Below are 21,150 nucleotides of genomic sequence, written 5' to 3'. Positions count from 1 at the left end.
TATTATGTTGAATAACAGTGGTGAGAGTAGACATCCATGTCTTGTTCCAGATTTTAGTGGGAAGGCTTTCAGCTTTTCTCCATTGAGTATTATATTTGCTGTGGGTTTGTCATAAATGGCTTTGATTATGTTATGTTCTCTCTATAGCCTCTTTGGTAAGAGTTTTTATCATGAATGGATGTTGGACTCTGTCAAATGCTTTTTCTGCATCTATTGAGATGATCATGTGGTTTTTGACTTTTCTTTTGTTAATGTGTATGACGTTGATTGATTTGTATATGTTGAACTATCCTTGTACACCTGGGATGAATCCCACCTGGTTGTGGTGTATGATCTTTTTTATATGTTGTTGGATTCGGATGGCTAAAATTTTGTTGAGAATTTTTGCATCTATATTCATCAAAGTTATTGGCCTATAGTTTTCTTTTTTTGGTGGTGTTTTTGTCTGGTTTTGGAATTAGGGTGATTGTGGCGTCATAGAATGTCTTTGAGAGTGTTCCTTCTTCCTCAACCTTTTGAAAAAGTTTAAGGAGGATGGATATAAGTTCCTCTTTGTATGTTTGGCTGTGAAGCCATCTGGTCCTGGACTTTTGTCTTTTGGGAGTGTTTTTATGACATACTCAATTTCATTTCTAGTGATTGGTCTGTTCAGTCGATCTCTTTCTCCTTGATTCAGTTTTGGCAGGCTGTAAGTCTCTAGAAAGTTGTCCATTTCTTCTAGATTGTCAAATTTGTTGGCATACAATTATTCATAGTATTCTCTCATGGTTTTTTGTATTTATGTAGTATCCATTTTGACTTCTCCTTTTTCATTTCTTATTTTGTTTATTTAGATTTTTTCTCTCCTCTTCTTGGTGAGTCTAGCCAGAGGTTTGTCAATTTTGTTTACCTTTTCAAAGAACCAGCTCTTGGTTTTATTGATTTCTTCAATTGTTTTTTTAATCTCTATTTTATTGATTTCCTCTTTGATCTTTATGATTTCCTTCCTTCTGCTGGTTTTGTTTGTTCTTCTTTTTCTAATTCATTTAGGTGTTGGGTTAAGTTGTCAATTTGAGATTTTTCTTCTTTTTTGAGGAAAGCCTGTATTGCTATGAATTTTCCTCTGAGCACTGCTTTTGTGGCATCCCATAGATTTTGAGTGGATGTGTCTTCATTGTCATTTGTCTCGAGGTATTTTTTAATTTCCTTCTTGATCTCCTCATTGACCCATGGTTTTTTAGTAGCATGTTGTTTAGTCTCCATGTAGTCAGTTTCTTCTCATTTCTTTTCTAGTGGTTGATTTCTAGTTTCATGCCACTGTAGTCAGAGGAGATACTTTAAATAATTCCTTTTTTTTTTTTTTTTTTGGTCTTTTTGCCATTTCTTGGGCCACTCCCATGGCATATGGAGGTTCCCAGGCCAGGGATCCAATTGAGCTGTAGCTGCTGGCCTACACCAGAGCCACAACAATGCCAGATCCAAGCTGCATCTGTAATCTACACCACAGCTCATGGCAATGCTGGATCCTTAACCCACTGAGCAAGGCCAGGGACCGAACCCACAACCTTATGGTTCCTAGTCGGATTCGTTAACCACTGAGCCATGATGAGAACTCCTGAAATAATTTCTATATTCTTAAATTTGTTGAGGTTAGCTTTGTGCCCCAGTATGTGATCAATTCTTGAGAATGTTCCATGTGCACTTGAGAAGAAGTTATATTCTGATTTTTTTGGATGTAATGTCCTGAAAATGTTGATTAAGTCTAACTTTTCTATTGTGTCCTTTAAGATCTCTGTTGCCTTATTGATTTTCTGTCTAGAGGATCTGTCCATTGATGTAAGTGGGGTGTTAAAGTCTCCTACTATGATTGTATTCCCATTGATTTCTCCTTTTATATCTGTTAGTATTTGTTGTAAGTATTCCTATATTAGGGGCATATATATTGACGATTGTAATATCCTCTTTTTGAATGGATCCTTTAACCATTAAATAGTGTCCTTCTTTGTCTTTCTTTATGGGCTTCATTTTAAAGTCTATTTTGTCTGATATGAGTATTGTAACTCCCGCTTTCATGTCTTGGCCATTGGCATGAAATATCTTTTTTCATCCCCTCACTTTCAATCTATATGTATACTTTGTCCTAAGGTGAGTTTTTTGTAGACAGCAGATTGAAGGTTTTTGCTTTTTTATCCGATCTGCCATTCTGTGTCTTTAGATTGGAGCATTTAGTCCATTGACATTTAAGGTGATTATTGATAGATATGTATTTATTGCCATTTTAAACCTTGTTTTCCAGTTGATTCTATGTTTCTCTTCTTTTTTGGGTTGGATGGTTTCCATTTATTTTATGCTTAAGTACTTTTCAGTTTTTGTGAATGTAATGTTTGGTTTTGATTTGTGGTTGCCCTGTTTTTTAAGCAGGTTAAACCCTTCCTATATGTGCTTGCTTTTGTCTGATAGTCATATAGGCCCAGACATACCCTTAAAATAAAAAAAAGAATCTCTATTTTCTTACTTTCCTTACCTACATTGTATGATTTTGATGTCTTTTTTTTTTTTTTTTAACATCTTCATGTTTAGATCTGTATGCTGGCTTATTTAAGTGATTGCTTTCCAACTGTGGTTTCCTCCATCCTAATTCTTCTTTTTCTCTTTTTTTTCCTCTCTCTTTTTTAATTTAGAAAAGTCCTTTCAGTATTTCTTTTAGAATGGGTTTAGTATTGCTGTACTCTTTTAGCTTTTGTTTGTTGGAAAAATTCTTTATTTCCCCTTCTAATTTAAATGATATTCTTGCTGTATAGAGTATTCTAGGTTGAAAATTTTTTCCTTCCAGCACTTTAAATATATCTTGCCACTCCCTTCTGGCCTGTAGTGTTTCTGTAGAGAAATCAGCTGATAGACTTATGTGGATTCCCTTATAATTAATGTTTTGCTTTTCTCTTGCTGCCTTTAGAATCCTCTTTATCTTTAACTTTTGCTATTTTTATTATAATATGTCTTGGTGTGGGCCTCTTTGGGTTCAGCTTGTTTGGGGCCCTCTGTGCTTCCTGTATCTTGATACCAGTAAGCTTTAGATTTGGAAAGTTTTCAGCCATAATTTCTTCAAATACATTTTCAATCCCCTTTCTTTTTCTTTTGGAATTCCTATTATGCATAGATTGGCCTGCTTTATATTATCCCACAGGTCTCTTATATTGCTTTCATGTTTTTTCATTTGGTTTTCTGTCTGCTCTCCTGATTGGGTGATTTCCATTATTTCATCTTCCACATCACTAATTCCTTCCTCTGCATTATTCATTCTGGTCTTTATTGCCCTTAGTTCAGTTTGTATCTCTGCAAATGAATTTTCTAGTTTTTCTTGGCACCTCCTTATATTTTCTAGTTCCTTTCTGAGGGAATCCGCATTACTGTTCATATCCTCTCTTAATTCCTTCAGTATTTTTAGTACCTGCCTTTTGAACTCACTGTCTTTCAGACTGCAGAGGTCTCTTTCATTGTTGTCTGCTTTAGGTGAATTCTCCTGTTCCTTTAACTAGGAATGGTTTCTGTTCTTCTTCATCCTGCTTGTGTTTTTCTGTGAGTTTGGGGAAGCCAAACTGTAGTCTTGTAAGGCTACTTCTATGCAAGAATACCCCTTTGTATTTTTTGGGGGGTTACTATTTATTTTTGGTGTGGGAGTTTGAATATTTGCTGTCTCTTCCTTTGGTGTGAGCAGGCTCTTGTGAGCAACTCCGGGATGCTCAGTGTGTTTTTAGGGAGAAGGAGGCAATGGGTAGGGCAAGCAGCCAGTTCCTGGTCGTTGGGCTCTCAGTAGCAGCAAGGACCTGCAGGAAGGTGGCACAGGCTACTCCTAGTTGCAGGGCCCTGGGAAGTGGTAATAAGCTCTTGGCAGATCTTCAAGGTGACCAGAGCATTTGGCAGTAGCAACAGCAGGGTGCGTGAGTTCCCAGGGAAGTGAGAGCAACAACAGCTTGTGTTTGATTGCAGCGCCCTCCTCTGAGGTGATTGGAACTTCAGGTGGTGCCTGTTCAAGGACCCCTATTGGGAACAGGCCATGACCATCTCTAGAGTCAGTGATGACTGCAGTGGTTTGCCCCCGCCACCTGTAGACCATGCATGAAGAAACCCATCTCACTTAGCCCACATATGAGGTGTTGTAAAGGGTGCGCCTAGTTGCAGGATCCTGGGAAGTGACAGAGATCGGGTGTGTGGGTTTGCCCAGAACGTTTGGCAGTGGCAGAATCAGGGCGGGTGTATTCCTGGAGGTGCAGGAGTACCAACAGGTGGCGTTTGGTCACAATGCCCTCCTCTGTGGTGCCCTTAAGGTGAATGGGGCTGCAAGTGATTTTTGTTCAGATATCTCCCATGGCAGTGGGCCATGCCCACCTTTGGAATCAGGGATAACTGGCGTTTTGCCCCTGCTGCCTGCAGACTACGCAAGAAGCACCCTGTCCTACCTAGCCCACACAGGAGGTGCTGCACCAGTTGCTCCTAGTTGTAGGGTCTTAGAAAGGGACAGTAACCAAGTGTCTGGGGGTCACCCAGAGCGTTTGTCAGTGGCAGCTGCAGCATGGGTGTGTTCCTGGGGAAGTGAGAGCAACAGTGTATGGTGCTTGGTTGCAGTGCCCTCTTTTTTTCTTTTTTGGCAATCCCTAAGGTGATGGGTCGCTGGTGGAGCCCACTCACAGGCCCCCAGCGGTGGCAAGCCACGCCTCCCTCTGGCCTGTGAGAGGACCGGTGCAGTCTGTCCCTGCCACCTGTGGATCGCGCAAGAGGCACCATGTTGCACTTAGCCCCCTTATGCCCTTAGCCCACACAATAGGTGCCTGGCCACCCATAGCCTGCACAAGAAGTGCCTGATCTCCCTTAGAGGAGCAAGAGGCTTCTCACAGCTGCAGCCGTAGCCTCTGCAGAGCCGCTCCGCCCTCTAAGCCCGCTGGCCTGCACACACTCCGGTGCAGGGAGTTTCCTATGGGAGCCCACCCCTCCTCCTCTCCCCTCCCCAACAGTGGCACTTTGCCCCTCTTGAGGGACCAGACCTTTTCCCAGGTTCCCTCTGCCATGGCGTTCCCCTCCTTAGTCCGTGGTGCACTGCTCCTTAGCCCCTCATGCCATCCCCAGTTCTCTCCCTGCGACTCACCTCCAGAGCCTGAGTCTCAGTGCCCAGCCCCCGCCCTAGTGTCTCAGGCTGTCCAGGCTGGTGGTTCAGCTGATCTGTGCGGCTCTGACTCTGCTTTACTGCTCTCAGTCCAGCTGCTGTGCTTTTCTTGGCGACTTTGAGGTCCCGCCAACTCAGCCAATCTTTCATCCGTTAGGTGGCTTCCCAAGAGGTGGGTTCCTTTTCTCCTTTACAGTTCCCTCTCGGGAATGCTAGTCCCATCCTGATTGCTTTTCTCTCTCTTTTTTTCTTTTGTTCTACCCAGTTATGTCAAGAGTTTCTTGCCCTTTGTGGAGGTTTAAGTTCTTCTGCCAGCGTTCAGTTGATGTTCTGTGTGAGTAGTTTTACATGTAGATGTGGTTTTTTTTTGTTTTTTTTGTCTTTTTGCTATTTCTTTGGGCCGCTCCTTCAGCATATGGAGGTTCCCAGGCTAGGGGTCGAATCGGAGCTGTAGCCACCGGCCTACGCCAGAGCCACAGCAATGCAGGATCCGAGCCACGTCTGCAACCTACACCACAGCTCACGGCAACGCCGGATCGTTAACCCACTGAGCAAGGGCAGGGACCGAACCCGAAACCTCATGGTTCTTAGTCGGATTCGTTAACCACTGCGCCACGACGGGAACTCCTAGATGTGGTTTTTTGATGTGTTTGTGGGAGAAAGTGTGGTCGACCTCCGCCATCTTGCTCTGCCTCCCCTGAATTTTTTTTTTTAATTGAGGTATATCGGAGTTCCCCTCACAGCTTAGTGGTTAACAAGCCCGACTAGTATCCATGACGTTGCGGGTTGGATCCCTGGCCTCAGTCAGCAGGTTAAGGATCTGGCATTACCATGAGCTGTGGTGTAGGTCGCAGATGTGGCTCGGGTCCCGAGTTGCTGTGGCTGTGGTGTAGGTCGGCAGCTGCAGCTCCGATTCGACCCCTAGCCTGGGAATCTCCATATACCTCGGGTGAGGCCCTAAAAAGACAAAAAATAAATAAACAAATTGAGGTATAGTTGATTTACAGAATTAATTTCAGTTATACAACATGGTGTTTCTAAGTTTTTATAGGTTACACTCCAAAGTTACTATGAAATATTTGCTCTGTTCCCTGTGCTGTATAATATGTCCTGTAGCCTATTTGTTTTATACATAATAGTTTGTACCTCTTAATCCCCTACCCGTTCTTGCACCCCCTGCCTTCCCCCTCCCCACTGGTAACCACTAGTTTGTTCTGTGAATCTGTTTCCTTTTTGTTATATTCCCTTCTTTGCTTTACTTTTTAGATTCTGTGTGTAAGTGATATCATGTGGTATTTGGCTTTCGCTGTCTTATTTCACTTAGCATCATACCCTCCAGGTCCATCCATGTGCTAGCTAATGGCCAGCATTTTTTTTTAAATAGCTCTATTGTGATACAATTTACATACCAGAAAATCCACCTGTGTAAAGCATACTGTTCATTGGTTCTTAGTATATTTACAGAGTTGGGCAACCTTGACCATAAGCTAATTTCAGAACAGGTGTTTCACCCGCCGAAAGAAGCCGCATGTCCATTAGCAAAACCCAACCCTCCCCAAGCTCCAGGTGACCATTAATCTACTTTTTGTCTGAATCAATATGAAAGGTTCTAATCCGGACTTTCACGGAAGTGGGCTCATACGGTACACGGGCTTTAGTGACAGGCTTACTTCCCTTCCTGTGTTTCCCAGGCTCATCCAGCTGGGGCCTCTGCCCGCGCTTCATGCCTTTTTATGGCGGATAGCGTCCCCTTGTAGGATGCCCCGCGTGCTGTTCATCTACCTGTTGGTGGGTGGACATTTGGATTTGCTTCCACTCTTTGGCTGCTGTGAGTAAGGCTGCAGGGAATATTCAGGTGTAAGTTTTTGGGCAGACACACACTTTCAAGTCTTTTGAGATACGAGGACTTTAGTGTGCTTCTCGCATGCTGAGATCTGCCAGCCAAGTGCCTTTCTCCGTCCCACCAGGGTGTCCCAGTAGCAGGGGCAGAGGGGCAGCCTCTCCATGAGGTGAGGTGTGGTGCCTGTGGTTTAGCAGAGCTTATGTGGCATGATGGTGGTCGCCAAGGAGACTAGGAGCAGAGGGAGAGAGTGGCAAGCAGCTCTTCTTGGTCCAGCAGAGTGAGAGTTGGGAGAGGGGAGCTCTGTGCACCCCAGGCGCCAGTGACTGCTTCGGGGCCCCCAGGCCCAGCTGTGAAGTCACTGTCTTTAAAAATAGTTTTGGCAGAGTTCCTGTTGTGGTGCAGCAGAAATGAATCCGACTAGGAACCATGAGGTTGTGGGTTTGATCCCTGGCCTTGCTCGGTGGGTTAATAAGGATCCTGCACTGCCGTGAGCTGTGGTGTAGGTCGCAGACGCGGCTCGGATCTGACATGGCTGTGGCTGTGGTGTAGGCCGGCAGCAATAGCTCCGATTACACCCCTAGCCTGGGAACCTCCATATGCCTCGGATGCGGCCCTAAAAGGACAAAAAAGATAAAAATAAAAATTTTGGTGAAGAATATCATAAATTGGATGAGGCTGTCGAAGACTAGTATAGCACAGACTGGAATTTTTTTTTTCTTTTTTTTTTTTAAGGCCATACTTGCGGCATATGGAAGTTCCTGGGCCAGGGGTCCTGTGGCCTACACCATAGCCACAGATACACCAGATCTGAGCGTCTGTGACCTGTGCAGCAGCTTGCAGCAACACCAGATTCTTGACACACTGAGAGAGGCCAGGGATCAAACCTGCATCCTCTCAGAGACTATGTCAGGGTCTTAACCCGCTGAACCACAATAGGAACTCTAGACTGGAATAATTGTTTGTTTGTTTGTTTGTCTTTTTGCCTTTTTAGGGCCGCACCCGCGGCATATGGAGGTTCCCAGGCTAAGGGTCTAATCAGAGCTGTAGCCGCCGGCCTACACCACAGCCACAGCAACGCCAGATCCAAGCCACGTCTGCGACCTACACCACAGCTCACGGCAATGCTGGATCCTTAACCCCACTGAGCAAGGCCAGGGACCGAACCCGCAACCTTATGGTTCCTAGTTGGATTCGTTAACCAGTGAGCCATGACAGAAACTCTCCTGGAATAATTTTTAAACTCCACTTCTGCTGAAATCTGAAGGAGAGTTGGGAAATGTTTTTATCTGTAGTTGAGCTCAAGAGCTAAAAGGGGTTAGCACGTAGACACTTCCATCCAGCAAATAAATATTAAGCACCTACTCTGTTCCAGTCCCCGTCCTGCATTCCGAGGACACCCTGGTGAGCAAAACAAATTCCCTCGTTTCCCTGGACTTGCATTTTAGAGGTGAGAGAATTGCCAAGTAAACAAAATGTGATGTTAGTAAGTGCTCTGATGAAAAGGAAACTGGATGAGTGTGGGTGTGAGATGTTAAGTATTAAATACTGATGGAGGCAGAAGCCTGAGAGGTGGAGCAGGCAGGTGAGCTGAGGGCCCCAAGGATACAGCCTCTGGCCTGGGACGAGCTGGGTTTTTTTGTTTGTTTGTTTGTTTTTGGTCTTTTTGCCATTTCTTGGACTGATTCCGAGGCATATGGAGGTTCCCAGGTTAGGGGTCCAATCGGAGCTGTAGCCATCGGCCTACGCCAGAGCCACAGCAACGCGGGATCCGAGCTGCGTCTTCGACATATACCACAGCTCACGGCAACGCCGGATCGTTAACCCACTGAGCAAGGGCAGGGACCGAACCCGCAACCTCATGGTTCCTAGTTGGATTCGCTAACCACTGCGCCACGACGGGAACTCCGATTTAGGAACTTTAATCATTTCACCAAGCACATCCATCCTAGGTTTGCACTTCTACTGTCCACACTGGCAGTGGGTGGCGGCGGCTTGGGCTCTGCTTGGGTGGCACGTGGGTGTTAGGAGTGGTAAGGCCTGGACTGTGCGTGAGGCCGCAGGTGCGTCTGCAGTGACCACCGGAGCTGCCCAGAAGTGCCGCCTGGCCTGCTGGTTCCCAGGGGAACAGCGTGGACTGGGGTGCATGGCGGGGGAAGCGGGGCGGGAAGCCACCTGCACATCCTCTTTTTTCTCCCCGCAGGAAAGAACGACGGCTCCATCGGCGGGAAGCAGTACTTCAAGTGCAACCCGGGCTATGGGCTGCTCGTGAGGCCGGGCCGCGTGCGCAGGGCGGCGGGCCCGGGCCGGCGGCGCAGCGCGGGTCTCCGGCTGCAGGGTGGCCCCGAACCCCGCCGGAGCGCCACTCTCTCCGGCTCTGCCACCAACCTGGCGTCGCTGACGGCGGCTCTAGCCAAGGGCGAGGGCGCTGCGCTGCGGGTTGAGCGCAGCCACAGGAGCCCGGAGAACCGCAAGTCCTGGGCCAGCTGAGCGGGGGCCCCATCGAGCCTTTGCGGGGACAGCCCTACAGGGGCGTCAGCCTGCTCCCTGGGGACCAGGTCAGGAAGGTTTTTGCACAACGACACAGGGCCGCTGATCTCCTCCCGTTTCTCTCTCCCCAGAGAGGAAGGCGACGTCTCAGCCAAGCTACAAGGTGGAAGGTTCTGGAAGCCCAGAGTGGTCCGGGATGGTGGGGAGCGAGGGGCCTGGGCCTGGGGTGGCCCCACCTTGGGGCTGCTGTTGCTCTTTTTTTCTCCTCTGGTGATGCCGTTAACCTCTTAATTTAAAACATAATCATAATTAGTGCCTTTCCTTCCTCCAGGGCCAGCGCTGCCGCTGCCCCAAGGCCTGGCCCAGCCTGGGCTCCTCTCCCCCGTGGCCCACACCCTCCACGCTGAGCGCTGCTCCTCTAAGTGCCTCGGGCCCTGGGCCCCCTTGCCTTTCCCTCTTCTTTCCACAAGGTTTCTCAGAGGTTTCTTTGTGGATATGTTAACGTCTTTATACCTGGGAAATTTTTTCTCTTTGCCATTTTTTCCCCTTAACAAGAGTTCTTGGAGTATATTTATTTATATTTATTTTTTTCAAAATCCGAAATTATTTGCGAGCCACAATCACTTGCCCAGTGCGAGTGAGTGCCCGGGGCCTGCCCAGCACATTGCCGGCCTCTGTGACCACTTGGGAGCTGCCAGCCCCCTGCCTCAGTTGGAGGTTCCTGGGGGGGACTGAGGACAGTGCTGCTCCTTGTGTCCTTTAACACAGATGCACGAGTGGCCTTACTCTACGCTGACAGGGAAAACTTGGAGAATTTTGTTGTGCTTCTGCGGTCGGCGACAAAGCCGGTCAGAGGCAGTGCGGCCTTACTTGGTGCGGTTCTGGCTCTGGGAAGGTCCTTAGACCAGATGAGCTTCGTGGCGGCTCTGGCCCCTGATGCCCACTGAGCCTGGCCCCTACCTGTGGCCCCCCGCTGTGTCCCTGGGTCCCTTGCAGAGCTGCGGGCCAGGCGGGCCTGGACAGCAATGGGGACAACAGGAGCTGTCCCAGAGTACCACTCTGCTCCACCAGGTCAGCCCTGGGCCAGGGCCCCTTCCTTACTCCTCGGTGCTTCTGGTATGGCCGAGGTGGGATCCCAGCAGCCTGGTGCTGAACATTCAGCCGCCTTCCCTGCCTCTCACCGAGGGATCCGGTGCTGCACTGTGAGCAAGGGCTGGGGGACAGAAGTGCCTCAGCTAGTGGCTTGCTGTGCAGCCTGCGTCTCTCTCCGGGGAGTGGGGCTGCCAGAGCCCCAGGTCATGAGGGCCGGCGGGGCTCCTGTGTCTATCTGAGGGGACTCTGCATGTCCTGCCTCCTGTTTGCACTGGTGTCTGGGGAGCACCTGACAGGCGTGTCCCTGTTCTAAGTGCTCTCAATTCCATGCCAGCTTTTCTAGGTAACCTTCCCAGCACCAGCGTTCACCTTCAGACCTGTTTTCAGTGCAAGATTCCCCCTCCGTGGACACCGTCACTGGTCCACTGACAGGGGCACCAGCCCACTCCCCAGGCCTTGGGTGACCTGCCCCGGGGGCAGTTGTGCACTGAGTGCCTTGGAGAGAAGATGCTATAGGAATGGAAGGTGGTTGGGTGTTTGTCATCGCCATTTATGGAGTCACATACTCGTTGGGGCCATCTGCCCTGTAACAGGGTGTTGCAGCCTCACAGAACCAGCTCGGGATGGTCAGGCCATTTGGGATGAGGGGTTGCGCTGTTTCTGTCACTTGGTTGAACCGAAGGCAGTCCCGGCACCCTGGGTTTATTGGATGGAGGGTGAGGCTTAGGAGTGTTGGGTGGGTGCATAGGGAGGGGCTCCTGCCTTTCATCTGTCGTCTGTCCTTGACTTACTAACAAGCCACCTAATTTTAAGTAGATGTCAGCATTAGGATTGGAGATGCTGTCCCTCACAGGTCAGGCTCTGGGATTTAGTGAGATGGCAGGAGGGACTGTTCATCTGTGGCTCCAGGCTGCCCGAGGCCAGGCCAGGTCGGGTCAAAGCCAGTGGAAGCTCTCCTGGGCCTCTCTACTACGGTGCCCACCCAGGTCACCCTGCCCAGACCCCAGGGCAGAAAACCCGGCTGGTGGGTGTGGGTATGTCTGGACTGGGTTGGTGGGACAGGCCTGTTGTGGCTTAGTGAGGGCGTCACCGTGACTGGGGCCCTTTGGAGTCAGAAAGGCGGAGGAGGCGTTCAGAGCCCCCGTTACCTCCTTGCATTTCCTCCTCTGGGGTTAAAGTTCCCTGTATGGGGAACTGACCAGGAGGTCACGTACTCCTTCTCCTGGCTGAGATGGGCCGCACTGGCCTGAGGTCGGCCGTCGGTTGTGCCTCACCTCCAGGACAGGTTGCGCAGCCTGAAACCTTGACTCCGTTGTTCCCATGTGCTTCCTTCTCTTGGAGGAGCCCGCGTGCCTTCTGCCTGCTGCTGACACTGAACGTGTTGGGGAGAGTTGGAGCGGCTCTCTGTGTGGAGTTTTGTAAATACTATGGGTATCTTGACTGGGGGAGTAGATTGATTTACTACCTGTGAAATGGGAGTTAAAAAAAAATCCAAAGACTCTGTAATAAATTGTAAAGATTTAATGATTTGTATTGTATAATGAACTAAACCTCTGTAATTTTGTACCATATATGCCTTTCCATGTATGACCAGCAGCCTCTAAATAAAACCATATGATTTCCTGCCTTTGTCTGAGGTTGTCTGGTTGCTTTCCCCTCCTCCACGCTGAGGCAGTGATGTTTGGGCTCATTCCAGACTATCCCTCAGGCTGGGGTGGCCTGGTTCTGGGTGATCAAGGTGGGACTTTTCAAGAATGAGATGGAAGAGGAATTCCCGTTGTGATGCAGTGGAAAGAATCTGACTAGTATCAGTGAGGATGCGGATTTGATCCCTGGCCTGGCTCAGTGGGTTAAGGATTCTTCGTTGCTGTGGCTGTGGTGTAGCCCTGCAGCTGTAGCTCCAATTTGACCCCTAGCCTGGGAACTTTCGTAAGCCTCGGGTGTGGCCCTAAAAAGCAATAAATAAATAAGTAAATAAGAGAAATGGAAGAGGGGTGCCAGGGAAGCAGGAAGTCCCCTGAGCCCACTCCCCAGCCCTGCACTCTTTGTGGTTTGGTTCAGTGGTGTCTTTTACCCCTTGGTGGATACCTTTATCAGGAACCAAGTACCAACAGAAACTTTCCAACAGCCTTAAGACTCAAGGTAATCGGAGCTTCTGGACTGACAAACTGGGAGACTGCTTCTCTGAGCAGGGGTGTCCTGGCTCTCAGGCCTTGGCTCTGCTGCCCACCTTGACCTGCCTCACGGCTCCCACGTCAGACTCCCCACCTGAGGATCAGAGGACTTCTCTCCACTGCTGCAGAGGTGAGTGGACCTTCAAAGGTTCTGCAACGCAGTGTTCAGAGGAAGACGGTTGTGGCTGTGGATGCCAGTGGGGCTGGGTCTAATCCCCATGGGCTGTGAAACCTGACAGCATTTGTTGGGCCCTGCTTGCCCCCGAGGCCAGTATCCTTAGGGCATGGCGCCCACCTGCAGCTCAGTGCAGGCTTGAACCAGCACTGGGGAGGGTAGAGAAGCTGTCCTTCTGAGGTGGCCCTCAGGGCCCTGCTTGTGGTGGGACACGGTTGGCCGGGTGCACTGGTGGCCCTGCATCGTGACATGCTCTGCAGATATAGGGCTGCAGCCACGCTGACTGGAGGAGCCATCAGAGCACATCTTAGTGTGACTTGTTTATATTCCCAAGTGCCAAGACTTGCTCTCAGAGATAAGCCCTGCCAAATAATGACAAATTTGGCAGCAAGAAGCTGTCCTGCTCTAAGGCGAGTCTCACATTGATCTGGCTCCTAGGGTGAATCTTACTTTTTGAGCTGTTACTCTCATGCAACTTGAGATCTCCTTTGGAGAAGAGTATGGGTTTTTTTTTTTTTTTTTTTCTTTTTTTAACAGTTGCTCAGACCCCACAATGGGCGCTGGTGTGCATCACATTTAATGTTTTCACTGACTCGCTGGGTCCCTGGGAACACTGGCACACCGTCCTGCTCCAGCCTTGTGTTGCTGGATGAGTCCCACATTGGGGAATCTAGAGCACCTGCCCACGGGAGGGGCCTGAGCTTTAGGGGTTGAGGTTCCTCCAGACAAGTGTGTTTGGAGGACTCAGGGGGAAGGGGGTGCTGCTGGGCAGGTGGGCCCTGAAGGAAAGGACTAGAAGGAGCAAAATTTTGGCCCAAATAGAGGAGCATGGAGTTGAGAAGGGGCCTCACATCCCCCTGCCCCTCATTAAGGTTAAGGTTTTGTATAGTCTTTTCTAATTCTGTGTAAGAAGAAAACAGTTTACATCTCAGTTTTCTCTGAGGAGGGACCTGCAAACCCATCTCAGTCTGTGGGTGACAGGGGGTTGTGGGCACCTACCTGGTCCTTGAGTCCTGCTTAACAGAATTTACTCCCAATCTTTGGACGCCTCAAAGAAATGCAGCTTGGTCTCACTTTGTTTTTTCCTGCTAGCGGTGAAGCCCTAAGAAAGATGGCTCTTTTAGGAAAATGAGGTGCTCAGGGTGTGGCCTGGGCTGGGAGTTCATAGCACAGTAAAGGCTGTGGTCTTCGGGGTAGAGAAGAGGCGGCATCCCAGTGGTTTGAAGATGGAGGAGGATGGTGTGAGGGGACAGGAAAGCTATGGGAAGGCATAGCTTCTGGGGAATTCAAGGCAGGCACAGAGGGAGCACAGGCTAGAGGCAGAAGTGGCTGGATTCGGGGCCGACATTCCCTCTCAACCTGGTGGTGCTGGGTTGTCCCCTCAACCTCTGTCAAGTGTCTTTGAGTCTCTGGGGAACCAGTCCTTTTGTAAAGCAGGAGGGGACAGATGTTCAGAACAAAAGTATCAGGGCACTTTCAAATGACTGCTCTTATTCAAAGAAATCCCAGCCAGTCTTCGTTCAGTTATACATTTTATTCTCTAATAGGTACAATACTAAAGTAAACACAAATTAAAAAAAAGTTTTATTAAAACAAAACTGTACAAAAAAGCAGTATACTACATTTTAATTACAGAACAGTCTACTGTCCAAAAGGCACTAATCCAGAATAGGAGATACAATGATACAGGACTCATTTGAACTATTTTAATCAATACAATAGAGCACTTGTTTCTTTGACCATTTACATCGAGAAACAAGGGCTTTTTGCTACAGTCATTACACATTGTTATAAATATGAGTCCCACAGGTGAAGGTGCAGTATCGCTCTCCCTAGAGAAGGTTCACGTCAAGAGGGACTGTCACGGGGCTGAGAGGTGAGTGGGCAGCAGGGGGCGGGCCCGGGCCTGGGGCCTCTGGACGCCTTTGTGGTGGGAGGGCCAACTGTCCCGGGCACGCGGAGCTTTTCTTTGGGCCCGGCCTGTCCGGTGGTTGGTTTCTGGCCATGACTGGCAGCCATGCTACCCCCTCTTGTGTGTTAGCACCGGGAAGGTGGGTTCTGAGACCCTCCAGGGAACTGGGGCTGGAGCTCTGGGTGGTGAAGCGCCAGCTGCTCAGCAGAGGGAAGGCGTTTTATAACCTGATCTGAGAAAGGCAGCAACTACTTGGAAGAGGGATGGGAGCCCAGGGATGGCCGGTGAGCTGGGCACGAGGGCCAGGCACAGCCCCCTGCTGCTTTCTGGGCAAACTTCTGGCCCAGAGATAAGAGGCCCTGTCCCTCACTTCAGAGAGGTCCTGCGTCCCCTCCCGGCGGACCCAGTGGGGAGTCTGCCTCAGATCTGACAATCTCTTTGGAAGCTGATTTCTAGAAATGGGATTTTTGCTTCTCAGAGGCCGTGCTCTCTCCCTCAGTCCTGCCAGACCGACTCTCTCCACCCCGGATTTCATTCTCCAATGGACTCTGGCCCTAAGGAAGAGAGATACTGCAGCTTTCCAAACAGTGTCATACACGTAAGACGAAGACAGGCATCTGATGTTAACAAAAATAAGTAACAAAGCAATAGGATTAAACGAAATCTCTTCTCACAGCGCCCTATACTACACCCTCCTTCTGCTTAGCAGAAAATTGTACGTACACAAAAATACAAATACACAATTTTGTAGAACAGTCTGATTTTAATATATTTATATATATTTATATTTATACGAGTGGCAGGTTAGTTCATTATATAGAGCTTTTTGCACTTTTGGCTCATATGCAACAAGGCTTATAAATTCAGCTTTAGCTTTCATTCAGGTTTTATAGCTTTTGAACAATTGTTTTCACATTTAAAGCAGCATCCAATTTGCACTAGGAGTTGGTGGTGACAGAGGAAAAGACGGGGTCAGGAGGTTACTGACGGGAAGGCGGGGCCGGGGCAGATATACATTCCAGTGTGTGTGGCGACGTCGGCAGGACTGCTATGGGACAGAGCTGACCATGATGACCCCTTGAGGTAGACTGAACACCTTACAGCAGACTCAGACACAGGTGCGACTCCCCTCAGGGGCACATGGTGCACAAGATGGGGACAGACCGGAGACGCCAAGGGGAGACACGAAGACTAAGACAGGCGGCGAAGGCAGGGGGAGCCCCCCGCAGACACTCCAGTGTTTGGTGGATGCTGCGGGCTTTCAGGCAGCCCCAGGCATCTGGTCCGCGGTATTTGATCAAATTACCACCAGCAACTCGCTTTCCACTTTAGAACTTGCTGTGCCAGCTGCTTCCCGCCCCCGCGGCACACAAGGACGGGGAGCTCCCAGCCCTTCCCGCCTCTGGCGGCTTCTCGAGGCCGGCTCCCCTGGTTCAGCCTCGCTCACGTTCATCTCGTCTCAACCACAACTGGAGCCGACAAGTGCACGTCCAGAACAGCCTCACTGGCCACCATGGGGCAGTCCCGGCCACCTGCTCACTCTCCACCCAGCTGGGTTCCTCTGGCAAACGCCCGCATGGGTTAAATGGGAAGGCCCGGTGTGTGGGCTGTTCCACTGTCTGAACAAAAATGCTGGATTACTCATGAAAATAAAGTGCCTGGGTATGGATTGTTCCATTCTGCAAAACCTTCTAATGCACCAACAAATCATCTGAGCACTGCTTAGTGGTGTGATGTCAAGTGTGGTCACAGAACAACCTCGTCCACACCACGTGATCAAGGCCCCAAATTTAGGTCAGACTGAAGGTACTTTAAAAAAGAAGCAAACAATCTCACACATTTGCACAGACGCACTTTTGATGGTGTTTCACCCACCCCCCTCCCAACGACAGCCTTTTTGTGCCCCTGAGGGCAGACCCCTGATCACTCCAATCTAGGAAGAGGACGAGGTCGGGCAGCCAGGGGTCCCGTGACTAATGATGGCAAATGAATCATCCTGTTCTTAACTGTGACTATTTCATCCTTCGCCCTTTGGGGTCTGGACGCACCTTCCGGCTGCTGTCAGACACTCGGGTTTCTGCTCTGAGACTGCCTCGCTTTCCTGTCTTCCTCACTTGGCGGCTACAGACTTTGCTGAGAAAGCTCCTTAACAGTCTCACTGACAGGACCATGACCCCCATCAGCAGAAACACCCCTAAAGGAGCAGCAGAGGAAAGAGCGACAAAGCCAGCCTGATGGGCAATGACCACCTCGCCCCGCGTGCCGCCCTCACTGCTGCTCCGCCTGCAGAACCCGGGTACCCTGGTGAGGGGCCGCCCCCATGGCAGGGCCAAGTGCAGGGTCCGGGAGGGAGGGGCAGGGCACGAGCTGACTCTCTGGCAGGTCCCAGAGGTCTGTAACGTGTGTAGGCACTTAAAAAACAAAGAGAAAATTCGTCCTCGGAAGGTACTGCATACCCAACGCGACCTTGGCTGTGGGAGGGAGGGGAGCCCGTGGGGATCAGAGAAGGCTGTGGGCTCTTCCAGGGGAGGCAACTATGATGTTCTTGGCATCTTCTGGCAGGGCCAGCGTCCCACCCTGCAGCCTGGGTGAACCTGCCGAGGCCTTTGTCTTCCGAGGTTCTGCAGAGCAGGAGGAAGGGACAGGGCAAAAAGCCAGCACAGAAGTCAGGGTGGCCTGCTCTGGGCGCTCGGCCACAGGATGGGGGTGAGACGTGGTCCGCACAGACTTGACATCGCTGTGAAAAAACTACTAGGAAAAGAGGAGGACCTTCTGAGAGGAGTGTTCTGGCAAAACCGAAGGGCAATCAAGAGCAGAGCTGCCACTGATTGCAGAGAGCTCTCCCCACCCCCCCGCCCCCATAGCTTTGGTTTTGGCTTCGTGGTGCCCATTTTTGAGATGCAGGATTAAGGGGTTCACTAACAATACTGAAGTGTGGTTTCAGAGGCAAATGATAACAAACATTATCCTGACAGGAGCCCACAGCCGAGCTCGCCATTAAGCCCACTACTGGCGTTTACGCTGCACCCCTACCCATGAGTCTGGCATGAAAACAAGAGTTCACTGCAGTATCACTAGACTGGCTGCTGTTTACAAACACAGCAATGATGTCATTGTGTTTCCTGTTTAACAGCTGATGATGAAGTGGAAGAATGACCCTCACAATTTTATGCTGGGCTCCTAGTTCCAATAAAGCCAAAGGCAGTTTCTATGCTCAAAGGAAGCCAGCAACCAGCCTGAGGTCAGACCTGATCTGGAAGTGAGGGGAAGTTGTGACGAGAACACAAGTTCTGTGACCAGCTCTGCCCTGCACCCTGGCTGGTGAGTCACTCCTTGGGAGGAGTCCCCGTCTCCGTTCTGAACTTTCAGTGTCCCCAGCTGCCACCAGAGATGCCAGATCGGGATCAGTGTAACAGCAGAAGGTACACATGCCCTCTCCCCTTCACTTTAGGGGCAGGTTTATATGGTGGGGCGGATAATGGAAAACCCCACGAGTCAGTTAATGAATGGGACAAGGGCCTGCCAATCCCCAGCCGTCAACCTGGGGACCCACTCAGGGGGCCACTCCCAGCAAGGCCTTGCTCCTGGGGTGGTTTCTACTCTCCAGGGCTCAGGGCTCTGGAGATGCCCAGGGTGTGACTAAGTGGTCAGAAGAGAGAAGTGACAGAGCCTGCCCCTGGAGAACCACCTATTTTTGAGAGGAAAAGAGCTGGAAAAAGGAAGAAACATGGAATTTTAGTCGCGACCCCAAGTAGCTTAGTGCCCGTGGCCCTAATCCGCCACACAAGCCCCAAGGTGCTGACCTTGAGCTGGGCTGTGCTTGTTAGCAGTTCTTACTCTGAGCCACAGGGAGCCCACAGCCAATGCTGACAAAACGCCGGCCTCAGGCCATGGCTCTCCAAAGCGCCTGCCTGGCCCCTGCCGCTCACAAGTGGGAATGGCTTAGCAAAACTTCCACACACAAGCAGGATGCCTAAAACTAACCGGCTCTGAAAATGCTCAGAGAGCTGAAGAGAGAGAAAACAGGAAGAGTGAGCTTTTCAAATTCTCCGCCCCCACAAAGTACAACTACACCCAAGGAGCTCCCCTCAGGATCGGACTGTAAGCCAGCCTGGCGTTCCTTCCCAGGAAAAGGCAAGACCTTCATCTTCGCTGCCTCGAGGTGGAGACAGGGACAAGGGACTTGAAACAAGGTTTCACATCACAGCTGCCAAGCCTCACCATGTTCACTGCATTCCTGTCACCGTCGGCAACGGAGGAGCAAGGCTAAGGAGAAGGGTGCTCTGGTGTCTAGGTCATCATGGCAACACTGGTCCAGTGTCGGCACAGGAATGACGGCGGTGTGACAGGGTCTCAGTGGGGACCAGCCAGCGCGGCTCACAAGAAAGAGGAGCAGGTTAAATGAGGTTTCCTTCAGCGGCGCCAGGCAGACATCCCCGTAACATCCTACCAGACCGAAGGAGTGACTGGGGCTTTTACTTGACTCCATTAAGGGGCTACTGCTCAGGGCAGAGTCTGCGAACCTTCGAGAATAAAGGAGATGGTAAGACCCTCAGCACAGTGCCGGCACAGGAGACACGCCGGTAAAGGGAGCTTGAGTGCTCAGGAGGTCTGAACCTTCACAGTGACTTAGAATGACGAGTCTTTACTCTGGTTTCTTGTAAGAATAACTTACTTCTGGTGTTTTCTTCCAAAAAATACCTATTTTGGGGGTGAGAACTAGCTGTATTTTCACTGACTTTGGTAAGCTGGCCCTATTGTTTTCTTTTCAGTGGCGGGTGGGGGTGGGAAAGGAGTAAGTGGGGTAGGGGATTTTGAATCACCAAAGTGGCTTCTGGGAACATCTGTGAAGAGATGTCTTGCCAACTCCTTTTCTTCTGAAGTAGCACCATCCTTTAAGCAGCACATCTAATACTTTGATTTCGAAAATAGTAGATTATGTTAGAAGGTTTTAACTGCAGTGATAATTCTATTTTCTTCGAATGTTAGCAGATAATCAGAATGTTCTGCTGGCTGTTTCAATGCATGTCTCACAAATCACAGAATTACACTCATCCAGTCAGTTCTCAGAATTGCTAATCTTAAGACAGATTCTCAATTTAATGGCGACAGTTATCTTTCAGAAATTGGGAAAATAAGAAAACGGACGGGATACGCCGATCTTTGGGCTCATAAATCCACAACCATTTCACCTGTCAGGAGACTGACAGGGTCCCAGAGAAAGTCCCAGTGACTGCTCGTGTATCTTCACCTGAAAGCAGGTGGCGTGGAGGAGTGGAGGCTAAGTGGCTTTTAGATCTTGTAGGAAATGCAGTGCTGAGTGAAAACCTCTCATGGCATTCTTTTTCCTGAGCTAGCCCAACTACTATGCAACTCACTACAGGTATTTTGACGGCAACAGAAATAAAAAATCCCAAGGCAGAACGTTTATCCAAATTCTGTGCATATGTGTGTGTGTGTGTGTATGTGGAGGGGGGCTGGAGAACTATAAAAGCAGCAGCCCCACTTCAGCATTTTTATGAAACTGAAGTTGAGCAGGTGGGTTAGGATTCCCTCTATGATATGTGGCGAGGGGAAAACATTTGTATAAGGATAAGTAGTAAAGTATGAACAAAAACAAGAGCTATATTTTCCTTAGTGGCTGCTACTCAGCCCTGGAGTGTCCACGCCTGAAGAAGAGAGGGCTCAGGGGCCAGGCTCGCCAGCACAGCCAGGCCACATGGCGCTACGCTGAGTGCTGGTATTTGTGTGGACTCATTCTTGATCATACAACTGAATAAAGACTTCTACAAGTGATGGGAAGAACCAAGCAGGGCATATTCTAGAGAGAGACTAGATGCAGCAGGTCCCATCTGGCAGTAGGCCTCAGGGTGACGACACAGGCTTTGTGGGCAGGAGGCCATGTAAAGTGTCAGGACCACGTGCTTGCTGCTCAAAGGGACCAGGCAGGTGGAAAAGGAATGGAAAGTGGGAGGGAGAGAACATGGATTTAGAAAGGGCCAGAGGGCCAGTCCCACCGACACACAGAACAATGGGGAAAACTCAGGATAACAAAGGCTGGTGACATGAGGAAGTGGGTAATTGCCAGCCAGGTGAGAAAACCTGGGTGAAATTCACATGTTCTGTTCTTTTCCTCCAGTAATGTTAGAACATTGCAAATGCCAATATTTCACTTATGCCACATAGTTCTTTAAAGCCTCTAGGTTTTAGCTTATTCATATGTGTTTTGTCACGTCTTTTGCTCTAGACGAAGAAAACTTGCTGATGGTGACGGCAACGTAAACCTGAAGTAACCAAGGAAAAATTTAGAATTCCTGGGAAGCAGGAAAT

At 49.6% G+C, this 21,150-nt stretch overlaps 1 protein-coding gene across 6 annotated transcripts in view; it reads left to right on the top strand.

Annotated features, from left to right (window-relative positions):
* Window positions 1-12,185, top strand: part of KIF13B (kinesin family member 13B) — a 201,901-nt gene extending 189,716 nt beyond the window's left edge. For all 6 annotated transcript variants that reach the window (XM_084997781.1, XM_084997778.1, XM_084997776.1 and 3 more), the window contains one exon: window positions 9,181-12,185. In XM_084997781.1, coding sequence (XP_084853907.1) covers window positions 9,181-9,467 — 287 coding nt within the window. In that variant the 3' untranslated portion in view covers window positions 9,468-12,185. The remainder of the gene's footprint in view (window positions 1-9,180) is intronic.
* Window positions 12,186-21,150: the final 8,965 nt, after the last annotated feature.

This window comes from Sus scrofa, chromosome 14 (assembly GCF_054392235.1).
Source record: "Sus scrofa isolate SSC_HxYL_T2T_F1_AM1 chromosome 14, Sscrofa_HxYL_maternal_Yorkshire_Landrace_v2.0, whole genome shotgun sequence".
Classification (NCBI taxonomy): Eukaryota; Metazoa; Chordata; class Mammalia; order Artiodactyla; family Suidae; genus Sus; species Sus scrofa.
The sequence above is the reverse complement of the archived record's forward strand: the minus strand, read 5'-3'. Positions and strand labels throughout refer to the sequence as shown.